General features: G+C 40.3%; 3 protein-coding genes across 3 annotated transcripts in view; 1 reads left to right on the top strand and 2 right to left on the bottom strand.

The window, feature by feature from the left end:
- LOC148390555 (sodium- and chloride-dependent neutral and basic amino acid transporter B(0+)-like) overlaps positions 1-13,767 on the top strand; it is a 40,260-nt gene that overhangs the window by 3,577 nt on the left and 22,916 nt on the right. The gene's annotated exons all lie outside the window — the stretch shown is intronic.
- On the bottom strand, positions 1,499-3,574 carry il20 (interleukin 20). The gene is made up of 6 exons (XM_088390685.1): positions 3,545-3,574; positions 3,158-3,316; positions 3,010-3,072; positions 2,749-2,901; positions 2,054-2,116; positions 1,499-1,837 (listed from the first exon to the last, which is right to left on the bottom strand). Exons 2-6 carry the CDS (start codon positions 3,305-3,307, stop codon positions 1,742-1,744), a joined length of 525 nt encoding a protein of 174 aa, XP_088246811.1. The 5' UTR covers positions 3,308-3,316; positions 3,545-3,574; the 3' UTR covers positions 1,499-1,741.
- Positions 5,269-11,076, bottom strand: prelp (proline/arginine-rich end leucine-rich repeat protein). The gene is made up of 7 exons (XM_088390682.1): positions 10,801-11,076; positions 8,228-8,645; positions 7,960-8,145; positions 7,723-7,880; positions 7,317-7,513; positions 6,244-6,319; positions 5,269-6,158 (listed from the first exon to the last, which is right to left on the bottom strand). The coding sequence occupies exons 2-7, from the start codon at positions 8,639-8,641 to the stop codon at positions 6,068-6,070; spliced, it is 1,122 nt and encodes a 373-aa protein (XP_088246808.1). The 5' UTR covers positions 8,642-8,645; positions 10,801-11,076; the 3' UTR covers positions 5,269-6,067.

Genomic DNA, 13,767 nt, shown 5'->3' with positions numbered 1-13,767 from the left:
TTGATTGAGTTAGTCACATTTTTTTGGGACCTTTGCTCTGTGTTGAAAGTTATAGTTATTTATTCCACTAAGTTCTCAACATTTCCTCGAGCTTCTTTCAAGGTTACCGAGTAAGTGAGTCACCAAACGACTGGTTTTTAAAAATGGCCATTCATCGATTCTACAAATTTTAGTTTTGGGAAATGTGACTGTAACGTAACGTTTGAGGTCACACAGAGGTGCCGTGGGTGTCTTTAGACATACTGTTCCCTATATAAGACTGGTTTTGTTGTGATAATTCTGTCATCATCGTCAGTAGTACATTTTGGTAAAACACTCCAGGAACACATATGCAATACATTGTGAGTCATGATACACGTGTGTCAAGAAACTCCTAGAAAACTCCACGAAATGTCGTTTTGCCTTTACAGCTGACTTTTTAGGGGTCCCAACACTGGTCCCAGACAACCCAAGTCTAGGTCACTAAGACACTCACTGTATAAACCGGCGTTTGCGCCTTTGTGGGAGTAAACACAATCGGCTTGTTTCCCGAACAATGGAGGAGGCACACTCACTAAATCCAAAATTTGCTGTATGCGATCATTGCTGACTATCTATATATCTATCAATCTCTCAATCTATCTATCCATCTATCCTACCTATTATCTGTCAATACCTGTACTTACAGAAGAGCCTACACCACGTGTGTCAAACTCAAGGCCCGGGGGCCAGATACGGCCCGCCACATCATTTTATGTGGCCCGCGAAGACAAATCGTGCATCAAATTCGTGTATCATTACTAGAATTGCAAATTGTCTTCACTTTTAATAATATCTTTTTTTTTTTAATATTTGACCAGTTTTTACTCGTCTGGTTTGAAAACGAGTTATTTGTCAATTTGTTTTATAGCTTTTACTGTATATAATATGAGGTGCTCATACATTTATTTGAGTTGACAGTCAAAATGGCCCTCCGAAAGAAGCTATGACTACAATGCGGCCCGCCAAAAAAATGAGTTTCACACCCCCTACACTTTATCACCCTCTGTTGATCGAATGGAGTTGTGTATGTATGTATTAAGTCATTTCGTATCTTCTCTGTGCGTGGGAATATATGTTTGCACTACCCTGTGTAACTTGTTGAACCAAGTGGTTGTGGTTGCACCGTGTGAAGCACTTCAGCTCAGTCATGCTTTGGTTTCGCTTGAGGGCTATACTGTAGCATACGTTTTCTCAGAATTGAACATTGATATCAAGATAATTGTGAGCCATCCGTATTTCTTGTCAAAAAGGGAGCAGATTGCCACAGAGAAACATATTGTTATCTCGTGATAAGTTTGGTTGGTCATTGTGTCCCTGAAGTACTACCATCAGCCTTGTGTGAAAAAATTGCCCTGTCATGAAAAAGCTTGTTAGAGTAGCTATAAAAAATAGTTTATTCACTTACGTTGAAACGTTGAGAAACGATACATAATAGAACAACAGGTACATTCAATGAATATTCCAAACTCTTATAAAAACATGCACAAACAATGATGCTCCTCATCAGAATCTATTGTGATATTAATGAAAATGTACAAAAACACATTTCCCTAGGTGGTAAAAATTAATTTATCGACAACAAATAGGCACTGGATAGTTAATTCATTTAGATAATTTGGCCCAATTACACTGGCCTAAAAACACATACTGTTTGGAGAACATGGAGATACTTTATCAAAGTGCAGAAATGTCAAAAGTCACTTTTAAGTGACCTTTGTAGTCAAGTGGTTGCGTGCCTGATGTCCACTTCATCCAGCCAATCCAGTAGTGTGTCCAGCTCTGCTACGCCTTTTATCGCCGCCTTGTTGGTGGCCAGCTGGGTTGGGAAACAATAAAGGCATAGATGGAGAACTTGAATAATGTTGATACACATTCAGAGAAGTAGGTTAAGACCTATTACAATATGAATATTTAAGTAGAAATGATGCATTTATATTCAGAATCCAAGTAAACAAACGTTTGCCTGACTTGTTAGTGGAGGTCAGTGTGGCATACAATCAGTCGTAAGGCGAATAAAAAGACATTTATTTACCTTGTCAAACTCAGTTTGTAGCGAGTCGATTGCTTTGTGCGTGATCTCGTTGCAGACGCAGTGCTGAGGAGAGAAGATGGGGGCGTTAATTCCCCGTCACAACACGTTTATGAGCAAGCCGTTTGCGTATTCATTCATTGGCCTTCTGTTGTCATAAATTTGGTGCTGGCAAATTTGACATTTTTAACTCATTCACTGCCAAGATCTATTTGAACTGAGTTAGCGTGTATTGTTGATGGATTTAAATTTAGGGACCTCCTGCAGTCACAATATTTGTCTTTAATTTTGAATGCAATCTATGTTTTTTTGTGGACTCAGTGTTATTGAAGCTAGATAACACTTTGTCTATTTTCCCGCTTGAAAACACAAATCTCTCTCCTTCCTCCATGGCTGTTTATATGTGTCATCAGAGACAAAATAGAAAATATACAGGGCCACTTTTTGCGATTTTCTAGAATAACAGTAATCTAATTACTTGACTGGGAGAAGTAAAGTAAATTAAGTAATGTTGGTGGGATCAATTGTTACTGGAAAAACATTCACATTTTGGAGTCAACTAGTGCCCAGTTTTGACCACACTAATAGATGCTCTCCTATTTTTTGCAACTATAGCCCTGAATTGTCTTAGTCGTGAGGAAAAAGGTCAAATCAGCTCGTGGGTAGGATATAAAATCAATGCTCATGAGCACACTTACACATTTGTTTATATTCCGCCTCATGATGACAAAAGCGTTAGCCAGGGCGCTGGCACTACGTTGCCCCTCTGGCTGATCGGTGACAAAGTTGCGGAACACTCTCTCCACGTAGAAGCGGAGGAGCAGGTGCAGGAAGCAGCATGTCTGATTCTCCTGAGGAGATCCCAAAGGTTACGTCACAACAGTCCCACGCCAATGTTGTGTATTACTATGATCAAGAACTCCCTTTTAAGCAACAGTCAGACGTCAAATTAGACTCACCTGAACGTTTCTCATTGCTGCTGTGTTGAGAATCCTCACTCCAATCTCAGTGTCTTCCATAATCTAATAGAGAATCCAAACAAAATAGGATTAAATATCCACACCTGCCACCTGATGCCATCGCTCGGAGTGCTGGTGGGAAACGTACCGCTCTCGTACGTATTTCGGAGTAATATCTGCGTAGCTCTTGCTTGTGGACGCTGAAGGTGCATGTGTTGGTCAGCGTGAAGGTGAGCACAGGTTTAGTCACAAAGCCCATCAAGAGGCAGAGTGAGAAGGAGAGCAAACTTGTCAACATTGTGGTTGTCTGGAGAAGAGAAAGGAGATAATGAAGTGCAAAATTACAATCAGTCATTCATGGTTACCACTGCTGTGTATTTTGTGGTGCAAGTGTAATTTTGGGTTTTAAATTTTCAATGAATTTGATCCAATTTGTTATTCATTTGTGCCAACTACAGTATTTAATCTCATGAACTTGTCTAATCTTGTCATGGAATCTGCAGCAACCCACCACTATCACTGTGTTCACACTCACCTGTGTGTTCACCTGTATTCTGGAGAAGATTCCAAGGCTGGCTGTGTCTGTGTTCCTCCATGCTACCTGTTGCCTCTTATAGTCCAGCCAGGGGGATTTTGACAACAATAGTATTTTCCATGCAATTCAAAAATCTGATTAGGAGGAAGTGTTGAAACAGGTATTGCCCTTTAAAAAGAGACATCCATTAGAAATTCCCTGCTCCCTCAGGATTACACAATTATTTAATGACTCATTCATACAGTGACATCAATCTGGTTCTGGATCGGCAGAATAACACCACCACTAGATTAGATAAAATGATCCAAAGCCAAATTTTTTTTAATGCAATTATTTATATATTTGGCATGCCTCGAATTAGTCACAATATAGCCTGCTCGATATTATCAAATACTTTTTGGATCCATTTAAAAGACATTTTTTATAAAGCAGTCTTGGGACTTTACTGTAGTCAGACAAGTTCGGATTGGAAACACCCAGTGGATTTGCTAAACTGCTAATTCCATTTTTCAAAAATTCTCGTGGAGAAAGGCGTCATGAATAAACTGGCTCACTTTCCATCTCTCTGACAAGATTTAAAATGCTTGGATTGAAATGCTACTAGTCTTGGCCCTCTGCCAGCTTCAATGTTGTTCATTCATTTTTGCATTTAATTTACTCGTCAAACCACAACCGAGTATTCACATTGTGACACATTGTAAACACAAAAGAGCCTTCAATTACATTGATGTTTATTTCATAAAGTCTGCAATCATTATCTCACACCACACAATAGATGAACAATGACAAATAGTCATTATAATTATAATGTCCTTGTAGAAGAGAGACAGCTGCATTGTGTTTGGAAATCCAGCCAGCATTTAATAACTGCAGTTTTCTCTCTTGGCCACCAGAGGGCGACTCCACTAGTTGGAAGAATCATTTGTTCTATTACGCAACTATATTGTTTGGTTAATAGTTTCTGTAGTGTCTAGAGCCAAGTGCAATTATCTCTTCCTAAAAATAGAACATGGCAGAAGTTTGAATAAATTTATGGTTTTATTAAGTATCACCACCCAAATGATTGTTAAATTGATGGTTGTAAGTCTTTTGCAAGAATGTTTAACCTCAGTGACGTAGCCACTGGTAAGGAAAATGGAAATAATCTACCTCTACAATACAACACCCAAAATGGCTCAGGGTGTCAACAAAGCAACAGTTTTTTATTGCAATACAAACTTCCAAAATCCTTCAGAAAATGCAGATGAAGATTAATTATACAGGGTCCGGCAAAATAATCTGACACATTTGTAGGTTTAATAAAATACTAATAAATTAAAGAAACAAAAAAGTTTTTTTTTTTTTTTGCAAGTATATTTCAGGGGAGCGGTCATGCCCCCGCATCCCCCATCTAGCTCCGCCAGTGGAGGCAGGATATTTGCTGCCCACCACCACCAATTGTCTAGTTATCTTTTTTGTCGCCCCCTAAAGTTTTCTACACTTGGGTGGGGGAGTGAGCACTCTCGGGTGGGCCCTGAGTGGAGGCATGCCCAAAGCCCCATGTAGCTTAAGGTTGTTGAATTACACAACAGATAATTTATATTGATCACCCTCCCACGTTTTCAGTGGCTATGCCCGGAAAGTTGCCAGTGTTTTGTAATCTACAGTAGTTGAAAGCAAAATAACAGCAAATATGTTTTCCATACAGTTGAGCTTTTAATATTTCAGGAATGAATGACTGAATGTTTAAATTCAACTCTGAGCCTTTATTAACACTCTTGATAATTGCTTTCATAATTGCCATAACATGACTGATGACTGATGTCATTATTTCCCACGCAGCACTTCTTCCCTGTCATACCTGTTTTGCAAACACACACTTTCATTTCCCTCAAAGAAAACGAGAACATGTCCTTGTGTAAAGTGTAGTACATATATTTTTAATGAACCCGTTTTATTATCAATATTATAAGGTGGTTAACAAAGAATCTTTAAATCCAATTTATTCACACATTTCAAAACTCGTAAAAGATTCCAATCAATAATTCTAAATAAAAGAAGGTACGATACAATGTTTATTCATTGAATTATTATTTGTACAAAGCTTTACACAAGGAAAAAGGAATATAATGACATTTTACTTGGAATAACGTGAAAAATGCATGCACATTTAGGACACTTCCAACTACACAGTAGTTAACGTTTAATGTTATTTTTTCCCGGTCTACTTATGAAGATACTAACTACATATGTGAAGTGTGTCCATCAATGCACTTGTATTCTCAGGCTTTTCAAGCATTTGTCTTGATTTTATTTTTTCTTCAAACAACAACACAATACAATAAGCACTGATACATTTATATAAACAGTAAAATGTATCATAATATTATTAGGCAACTCCATATGTAGACATCTACCTGGAAGGATAATGAAATTTGGGGAAGCCTGCAGTACTACGTCATAGACAGTTTCACAAAGGGCACGCACGTGTGGAGCGCCTGGGGTGACAGCGGTGCACGCCTCCTTGCCTCAAAGGTTGTTTCCCTAAATAACGATGGAGTGGAGGTGTCTAAAACACATGATGACATCCAGCGGTATGGGAGGGCTGAGTTGATTTCCATCCAAGCGCAGGTACCTGAAGCAACAATAGCCTGACTTAACACGTCCACTCACCACATTTTGCTCCCAGGTGTTAGAAGTGTTTCATCTGTTTGACTCACCTTAGCCTCGGGATCTGGCTGGGATCACTCGTGTCGACCTGCAGGCTGCGTGGGCAGATTAGAGTGCCGTTGATGCCTAGCCAAGAAAAGCACAATGAATTTGCAAAACATAGGGGAAACTTATGTAATTTCAAAGTGCACTTTCGTTGAAGACCAAAACAAACCGAAGAAACAAGGTGTGGCACAGCACAGGTGATTCGTTAACATTGCTAAATGTTCATTACGTCTTTGGTCACTGTTACGGGCTGTTGAATGTCGTTGAACTCAGCTTTAGTTTACACAGATGAAGTCTAAACAGTTTGGTCTATGAAGGTTCAAATGAAAGAGCGGCAATAATAACATGTTTTAACTTTACACACTCATACTGTGTAATTAGCGTCAGTCCAAATATAATACAATTATATTTATCAAGGTTGAAATTGGGCATAGGCATTCATCTAAAAATAGAAACAGCAAACCATATTTACAGACATTAGGAGAAGCGATTCTATTAAAACAAACAACAACAACAAATTGAATGTTATGCTAATACTAATTATGTTTAAACTGTCTACAATCAAATCATTTTTATTTCTAACAAATTTAGTGTAGGGTTGAAATGACTTAATTTGAGTTTGCATTTCTGAAGTATTAAAGAATTATTATGTATGGTATAGGAATCTGGAATTTAATACCAATTTTTCATGACCAGGTATTTTCCGCCCACCCTATACGTACATAGTGTAAAGATTTACACCCCCCCCCTATTCAAATTTGTTACGCTTGTGTGGAAACATTTTGTGTTGTAAGTTGATACTGAATTGATACAGAAATCTGTCATTCGCCCAAAGCATTAAAGACACAAGTTTTGTCTTGTTTGATTTAGAGCAGACTATCGTAGTATAATTCCACACATCCATTCGGCTCATCCTTCCGGGTGTCACGGCTGTGCCTGAGCCTATCCCAGTTGACTTAGAACGAAAGGCAGGGTACAACCTGAACTTGATGCCCCGCACAAGTCGTAGAATTATGCAACCAAAAATAATGACGCCTACGCATGGACAACCCGTTCCAGCGAGGTGCCTTGGCCTTACTCTCAATGGTGTTGTGATTAAGGTGCAGATGCTCCAGGTGAGCGCTGAAGAGAGGAATGGAGGCCAGTTGGTTGTGAGAGAGCTGCAGGTCCAGCAAGCTGGAGATGTTGAACACGGCAGTGGGGACACCTTTGTCACTCAGGTGGTTGTGGTTGAGCCTCACAAAGGCCAGGTGAGAGAGGCCTTGGAAGTAGTCTCTGAATAGAAGAATAGAGAAGAAACTTTTTCAAAATGTTGTATTCCGACACACGTCAGAATATTAGAAATGGATCTCAGTACATTGTAACTCTATCACTGCTGTTCAAAATTATTAACATGATTGAAATTGATCTAAAGCTCTCTGAGTCCAGCGAGTTTTGTATGTGATTTTGTTGACTGTATAGCCGCACGGCCTCCGTATACTTGCTTTGGGATGTCCTCGATACGGTTTTTGTCGAGGAATAGTTGCACGAGACTGTTGGGTACGCCAGCGGGCATCTTTTTTAGCACATTGTGAGCCAAATTGAGCTGCATCAGGCTGGACAAACCCTTGAAAGTGTTTCTGCCCAGGTCATTGTCGCTCAACTGGGAAGGAAGACGTCACGGGGATGTTGACACAAGATGCACGGAGAACACACAAGTGCATCCAAAAAGAAAGTTTCACCTGGTTGTGGTAGAGGTCAAGTAGGGTCAGGTTTCCCATCTGACTGAGGGCACCTGCAGGTATTTTGGAAATACGATTCTTACTGAGACGGAGCTGTTCCAAACTTGCTGGAAGGCCAGCGGGCACCTCTTTGAGCTGGTTTCGTTGGGCATAGAGGTACAACAGCGCAGGTATTTTCTGGAACACCTACGCAAAGGATAAAAATAGAAGATTGTCAACACTCCAGGCATTTCGCAAACCCACATCGAGCCAGGGAAGCCCGTCCTACCTGTTTGTCTATCCGGTGAATACGATTGTTTGCCAGATTGATCCAACGGATCTCTGTGGCATTAACGAAAGCTTCCGCCACCACCTCTGAGATGTAGTTATTTTGAAGGTACAGATAGTGGGCTCTGAACGGGATGACGGGGATCACACGGATGTTCCGGTTCTCGCAGTTGAGAGAGTTGGGATAGCTTGGGGAGCACAAACACTCCCTGGGGCAGTCGGGGTAAGGGGAAGGCGGGCCGAGGATGAGCGGGGGGATGTCCGTTGGCTCCTGTGGCTCGGGCTGGGGGACGGAGGGCATCCTGGGGGTCGTAGGGCGCCTGGTGGGCTTCCTTGGCCGAGGCCTCTGGGTCAGCACCGCTCCGATCAGAAGGAGCAGCACCAAGGCAGAGAAGAGTCCTGTGGGGGCCTTCATCCTCCTGAAAAAACATGTACAAAGATTTGATATACATATAACGTGCGATCATTTATGTGAGTTTTTGATTTCTGTGTGTGTTTTTTTAATCTTCTAATGTAGATGAGAATCGCCACACAAAGAAAATCAATCATCAAGATCGCACAATGTACGAGCTACAGTGCCAGTTTTGACAGCATTATCACTTTGAGAGAAATAATTTCAACACAATTGTTGAATTATTTTTTATATCTACTTCTTCTTATTCAGTGCTGGAGAGTGAGCAGAAATCAGTAAGTCGGGAGATGAATATTTGAGGGGGAAAAAATGTTGAAAGAACCAAAGCAGGGATAAAGACTCTTTTGTCAGGGGTGCTCCTGAAGGAGACTTGAAGAGGGGAAGACTGCAGGTCTGGAAATTCCACGTGTGTGCTCACTAATAAACTTACATACGGCTGCATATGGCAACAGTATGTATATGACATGCTTACATCACCACTCATGTAGCTTCATGGTGGAATTCCATGGTGGAATCCCAGGCTCTGTCTTTCCTTTTCCCTCTCAGTCATCCAGAGCCTTCCAGACCCTCCTTTCATATCGGACACCGAAAGAACCCGCCCTGCTACCTCCATTCTGTGAGATTGTTGTCACGTATAAATAGAGCCAAGATATCTTCAACTCCATATCGTAAGGAAGTGTTTTGATTATTTGCTTTGAATTGAATCTTCAGAATATGGCGTAACTCGGATTTGATTTATTTCTACATAACGACATTATATAAACAATGTATAAAAAATCTTCAGTTTTTTTTTTATACGTGTTCCTCGGAAGGAAAAAGTTGGGATACCCCTGATTTGGAGTCTTCGATTAACAGCACGTGAATGCTTTTAGGAATGTGGGAGTACCCGGCAAAAAAAAACAAAACACCAAGCATACGGAAAACATTCAAACTCTAAATAGGAAGTCCCGAGTTGAGGTTCATCCTCAGAACCTCTTGATGGTGTGGCTGACATGAGGTATATCGCCCCATGATAACATTAGCAGTAGCATTGTTTTAATTTTATGTGGATTCCAATTTTCAAAGTGCTCTTCTATTGGATTGTTTTGAACAGAGCAAGGTGGGCCTATATAGTATGCCACTGGTTGTAAACGGAAAATATCATAACAAACAAGTCCCTCATATGTTTTGATCAACAAAATAAGTGTTTTCATAATATACTGAGACCAGTTGACATGAATGTGGAGATCAAATGCTAATCAAAACCATATAACTAATATTTCTGTTTAAAAGAAATATTTAACCGCAGCTGAAGTGGGCAAATGAATTGTTGAGTCATTCGACTCAACAACATATAATTAGACGTTGCTCGGCGTGATGTCATCCAAACGGCTGCTTTTGTGTCTCTCATCAACAACCTGGCTCATAGGCCAGGAAATCTGTAGAAGCGTGCATCTTCCTCGCCAACACACTGCAGCAGTTTTCGTATGTGGATGCCAAACATGTTCTCATGTGGGTGTGGCCGGTTTGCATTGGCTTTTTCAAAGAATGTGCATCTGTGAATCCATCAGAGACAACCGCACGTGAAAGAATCAGTAGCCTAGAGTCAATAAAATAGTTAAAATCATCTACAGTGAGATCAGAGACTTTAGATTTGTTTACTTGTGCTTTATTGTCCGTTGAGTGGACGCTGAACATTTAAATCCTTCTGCAGTAAATAATACTTAACAGTAATCACGATGCAGATATTAGACTAGAACTAGTGACGGAAGAGGCTCAGCAGGTTTTTTTTCCAACACATCACAGCAAATGGTGACGTGTGTGTCTATAAAAAGCATGCCTGAAAGGTTTTCCCTGTTACAAAATATTTAATTCTTGCTTTTAAACCGTCTGAGTCAAAAGAAATGTTTGTGATGAATGTGGAATGTGGCTAAATCAGCATCAGGCAAAAAGGACCTGGGAACAATTTTGGTCAGTTTTGGAAAGTTTGGGATTCATACATGAGGAAAACAAGGATCTCCTGGAGTGGCAGGTATGGCACAGCACAGCACAGCGTTGCCATGGAAACACACTCTGGCATTTGCTGTACAAGTGCCAACAGTCTCAGTACACAACACCGCCTCTGTTTTCACACCCAAACATAAGTGTAAAAAACAAAACAAAAAACAAATAAATTTCCTTACCTGCCTTTGGTACCTGCCCTCTTTTGTCAAGTCACAAGTTGTGTCTTTTCTTCTCTCTGCCTTTCGCCCTCCTTTCGTCTTTAGCCGTCCACTCCCTCTCTCCCTCGCTGTCCCTCACCCTCCCCATCCTTATTCCTTTCCTCTCTCTCTTTGAGTTTGGCTTTTTTCCCTTTTGAGGTCACAGTGCCTCTTTCTTCACGACCCGTGATTTTGACTCTTCAGAGAGTCCATCTCGGCTTGCTTCAGTGAGCAAGTAGCACGGTCGCTGTGGTGTATTTGCACGGATGCAAAAACGTGGGAAAGATGGAACATTAGATATTTGCTCAGAGCCGCCCAGCTGGGATTGCATTGGTCCCAATAGCCCCCCCACCCACCACCCGCTCTTTGTTTCTCTCTTTCTATCCCCACATCCTTGTTTAGATGAACGCACACGCATCTCATCATGTGTTTTTCATTAGCAGCATCCAACCCTATTATGCATCCATGACTTTCTTCCATTTGTGTCTAAGTTAAATGTGTCTCATACCATCTAAATATTTGCAAACTGAAAATTAGGACGAACCCAATGACCTACAACAACCACCTTTCCTCAGTGATCATCAAAGTTAGGTTTTAAGGTTTATTAAACAATATACCAATTTTGACTGTTGCAATACTACTTTTTATGGGCCTTTCTGTAACAGAAGTCATTCTTTGTCATACCATCAGGATTTCGTCAAATAAAATGCATACATAACTTTTGCAACACGCTTATAATACAAGCAGAATCTAGTCTAAGTAAAAAAGTTTGCTGAACTTAATCTACCACATAATGCCGTTTTATTTGCTGTCGCTTTGCTTACGGTGTGCATTTGCTAGCTAACAGCCAATCAGATTGGTTGGTTAATTTGCTGCCTATATTGTAGATGTATTGATGGGTTGTTCCCTCCAGTCTTGGGTCGGTCTTGTGCTAAAATGGGTAGTTAAGCGTCTTTGGAACACGTGATGTGTTTTTGGAACACTCACCCCAACCAAGCCACCTGATTAAGAATGATTGCTGAATAACTGCCCATACAGTTATTGAAGCATTTGTGATGACATGGAACAGATGAATTCAATCCCCAGGCTTGTGACACAAAGCGGAGCGAGGCCAAACATCTGGTTAAGGCTGACCTCAACCAGAAACAAAAAAATAAAACATTTGTATTCATTGACTTGTGATCATCCCGTTGTGGTTAAAGTTGATTTCTGTTTTTAATGCATTTAAGTATGCAATCCCGTGGAAAGCACCTCCATGTGTACAAAGAAAAGAAAGCAAACAAAACTTCAGGTCCAGTTTGTGCTACACAAATTCTGTGAAGTGTTTAAATATGTCAAGGAGGTTTGAACATAAACCCGATGTCGCTTGTTGTGGCTTTTTAGGGAACATGTATCTGCGGGATGCCTGAATTGTTTCATTAGAGGTTGTGAATACACAAGACTATTTGTGTGGTTGGTTTGTGCATGTGCAAACTGTGTCACATGGCCTGTGGAATGCAAATCTTCTGGCTCGTAGTGCTCAAATCCAAGCAGATGTTTGCACGCAGCTCCTACCTGTTGATTCTAGAGCCGTGATATTTATTGAGGGCTTGCAATTGCTTTTACTGCAGGAAACATTAAAAGCAGACGGCCCTTTTGCTAGCTAAGCAGCTGCTTTCCAAATGGATGGTGAGTGAGGCAGGTTCAGGTCCAAAATAGCATCTAGTGGAGAATAATCTAAGAGCCAGCTTCTGTTATCTATAGAGGAGCAATTGGTGATTTAGAGAGGATGAGTGGAATTTTGGGCAAGAAAGAAAACAGCGGAGAGGAAATGATATTCTCTCCATCATTGATCGTGTTGTACATTGAGATGAGACAACATCACATCCTGTGAGCTGTGTGTGAACATTCTTGTCTTTTTCATGCCGCACCCAATTGGTCATGTAAAAGTCGGGCCAAATTCCATGTCTCTGAATATCTGTGAGCCAACAATATTGGCTGTTAAAATCCTTAGTCTCAGCTTTTTAGTCATGTCACTATGTCTGTGAAAAAAAAGTATCATAAAAACACAAACATTTTTGTTGTAAATCATTTACTGGTGACACAATGAAATACGACAAGGAAATTTATGTCTGATGGAAGAAAATATCATTTGTTACTTTCTTTCTTCGGTTTCCAAGTCCTAGTTTAACTATATCAGCTGGAACAGGCCAAAGAGCAATTTTCTCACTCTCTCGCTCCCTTAAGTGAGTTGGGAAATAAAATAAACCCCCATAAAAACAGATATAGACTTCAACAGACTTCCACCAAGGCCAGAAACAAAAACTTTAGATTGGAAATATCTACTTACTGTTCTACTCCAGTCCTGTAGGTGGCAGACATGGCATAATGAAACACAGGCGTTATTTCCCCACAGAGCGCTACCTACTGGATCAGGCGGGTCACTGCTTCACTTGACCAAAATGCAAACAGACATCGACAGATAAAATTATACATAACAATTCTTCAAAACACATATTTATGCAATTAGCATCGATACTTTAACTTTCATAACAAGTAATAACTATCAGTTAATAGACGGTGGTTTTTGTTTTATTAACCACCAAGGGTGATTAAAAAAAAAACTGTGCTAATGCTTGTTTTTAGGCATCAAGGTCCGTGAGTTATTTTCTTCTATTCTGACAAAGTCACCTTCACCTTTCACAGTTGACAGTTGACTCATCATAAAAAGCAACACAGACGTGGTTGAAAGACTGAGCGAAGCTTATTGTGTTCTGTGACTTGTGTCTAAGGCGCATTGTTTCAAGTATGCTGTTCCTGAAGCCAGTTCAAAATTTAATTGTTGCCAGAAGTTTAAAAAAAACACAAGTATGTTGCCTTTTGTACAGCAGTTTAATGCCTTGTTTAATCAACTGGGTAGAGCGAGATCATTTTTTGCCTCCTCATTATAATTAGCCAACTTGGTGTAAG

This window comes from Syngnathus floridae, chromosome 11 (assembly GCF_059516105.1).
Source record: "Syngnathus floridae isolate MCC-2025c chromosome 11, RoL_Sflo_1.0, whole genome shotgun sequence".
In the NCBI taxonomy this organism is placed as follows: Eukaryota; Metazoa; Chordata; class Actinopteri; order Syngnathiformes; family Syngnathidae; genus Syngnathus; species Syngnathus floridae.
This window is presented reverse-complemented; position numbering and strand designations above follow the sequence as displayed.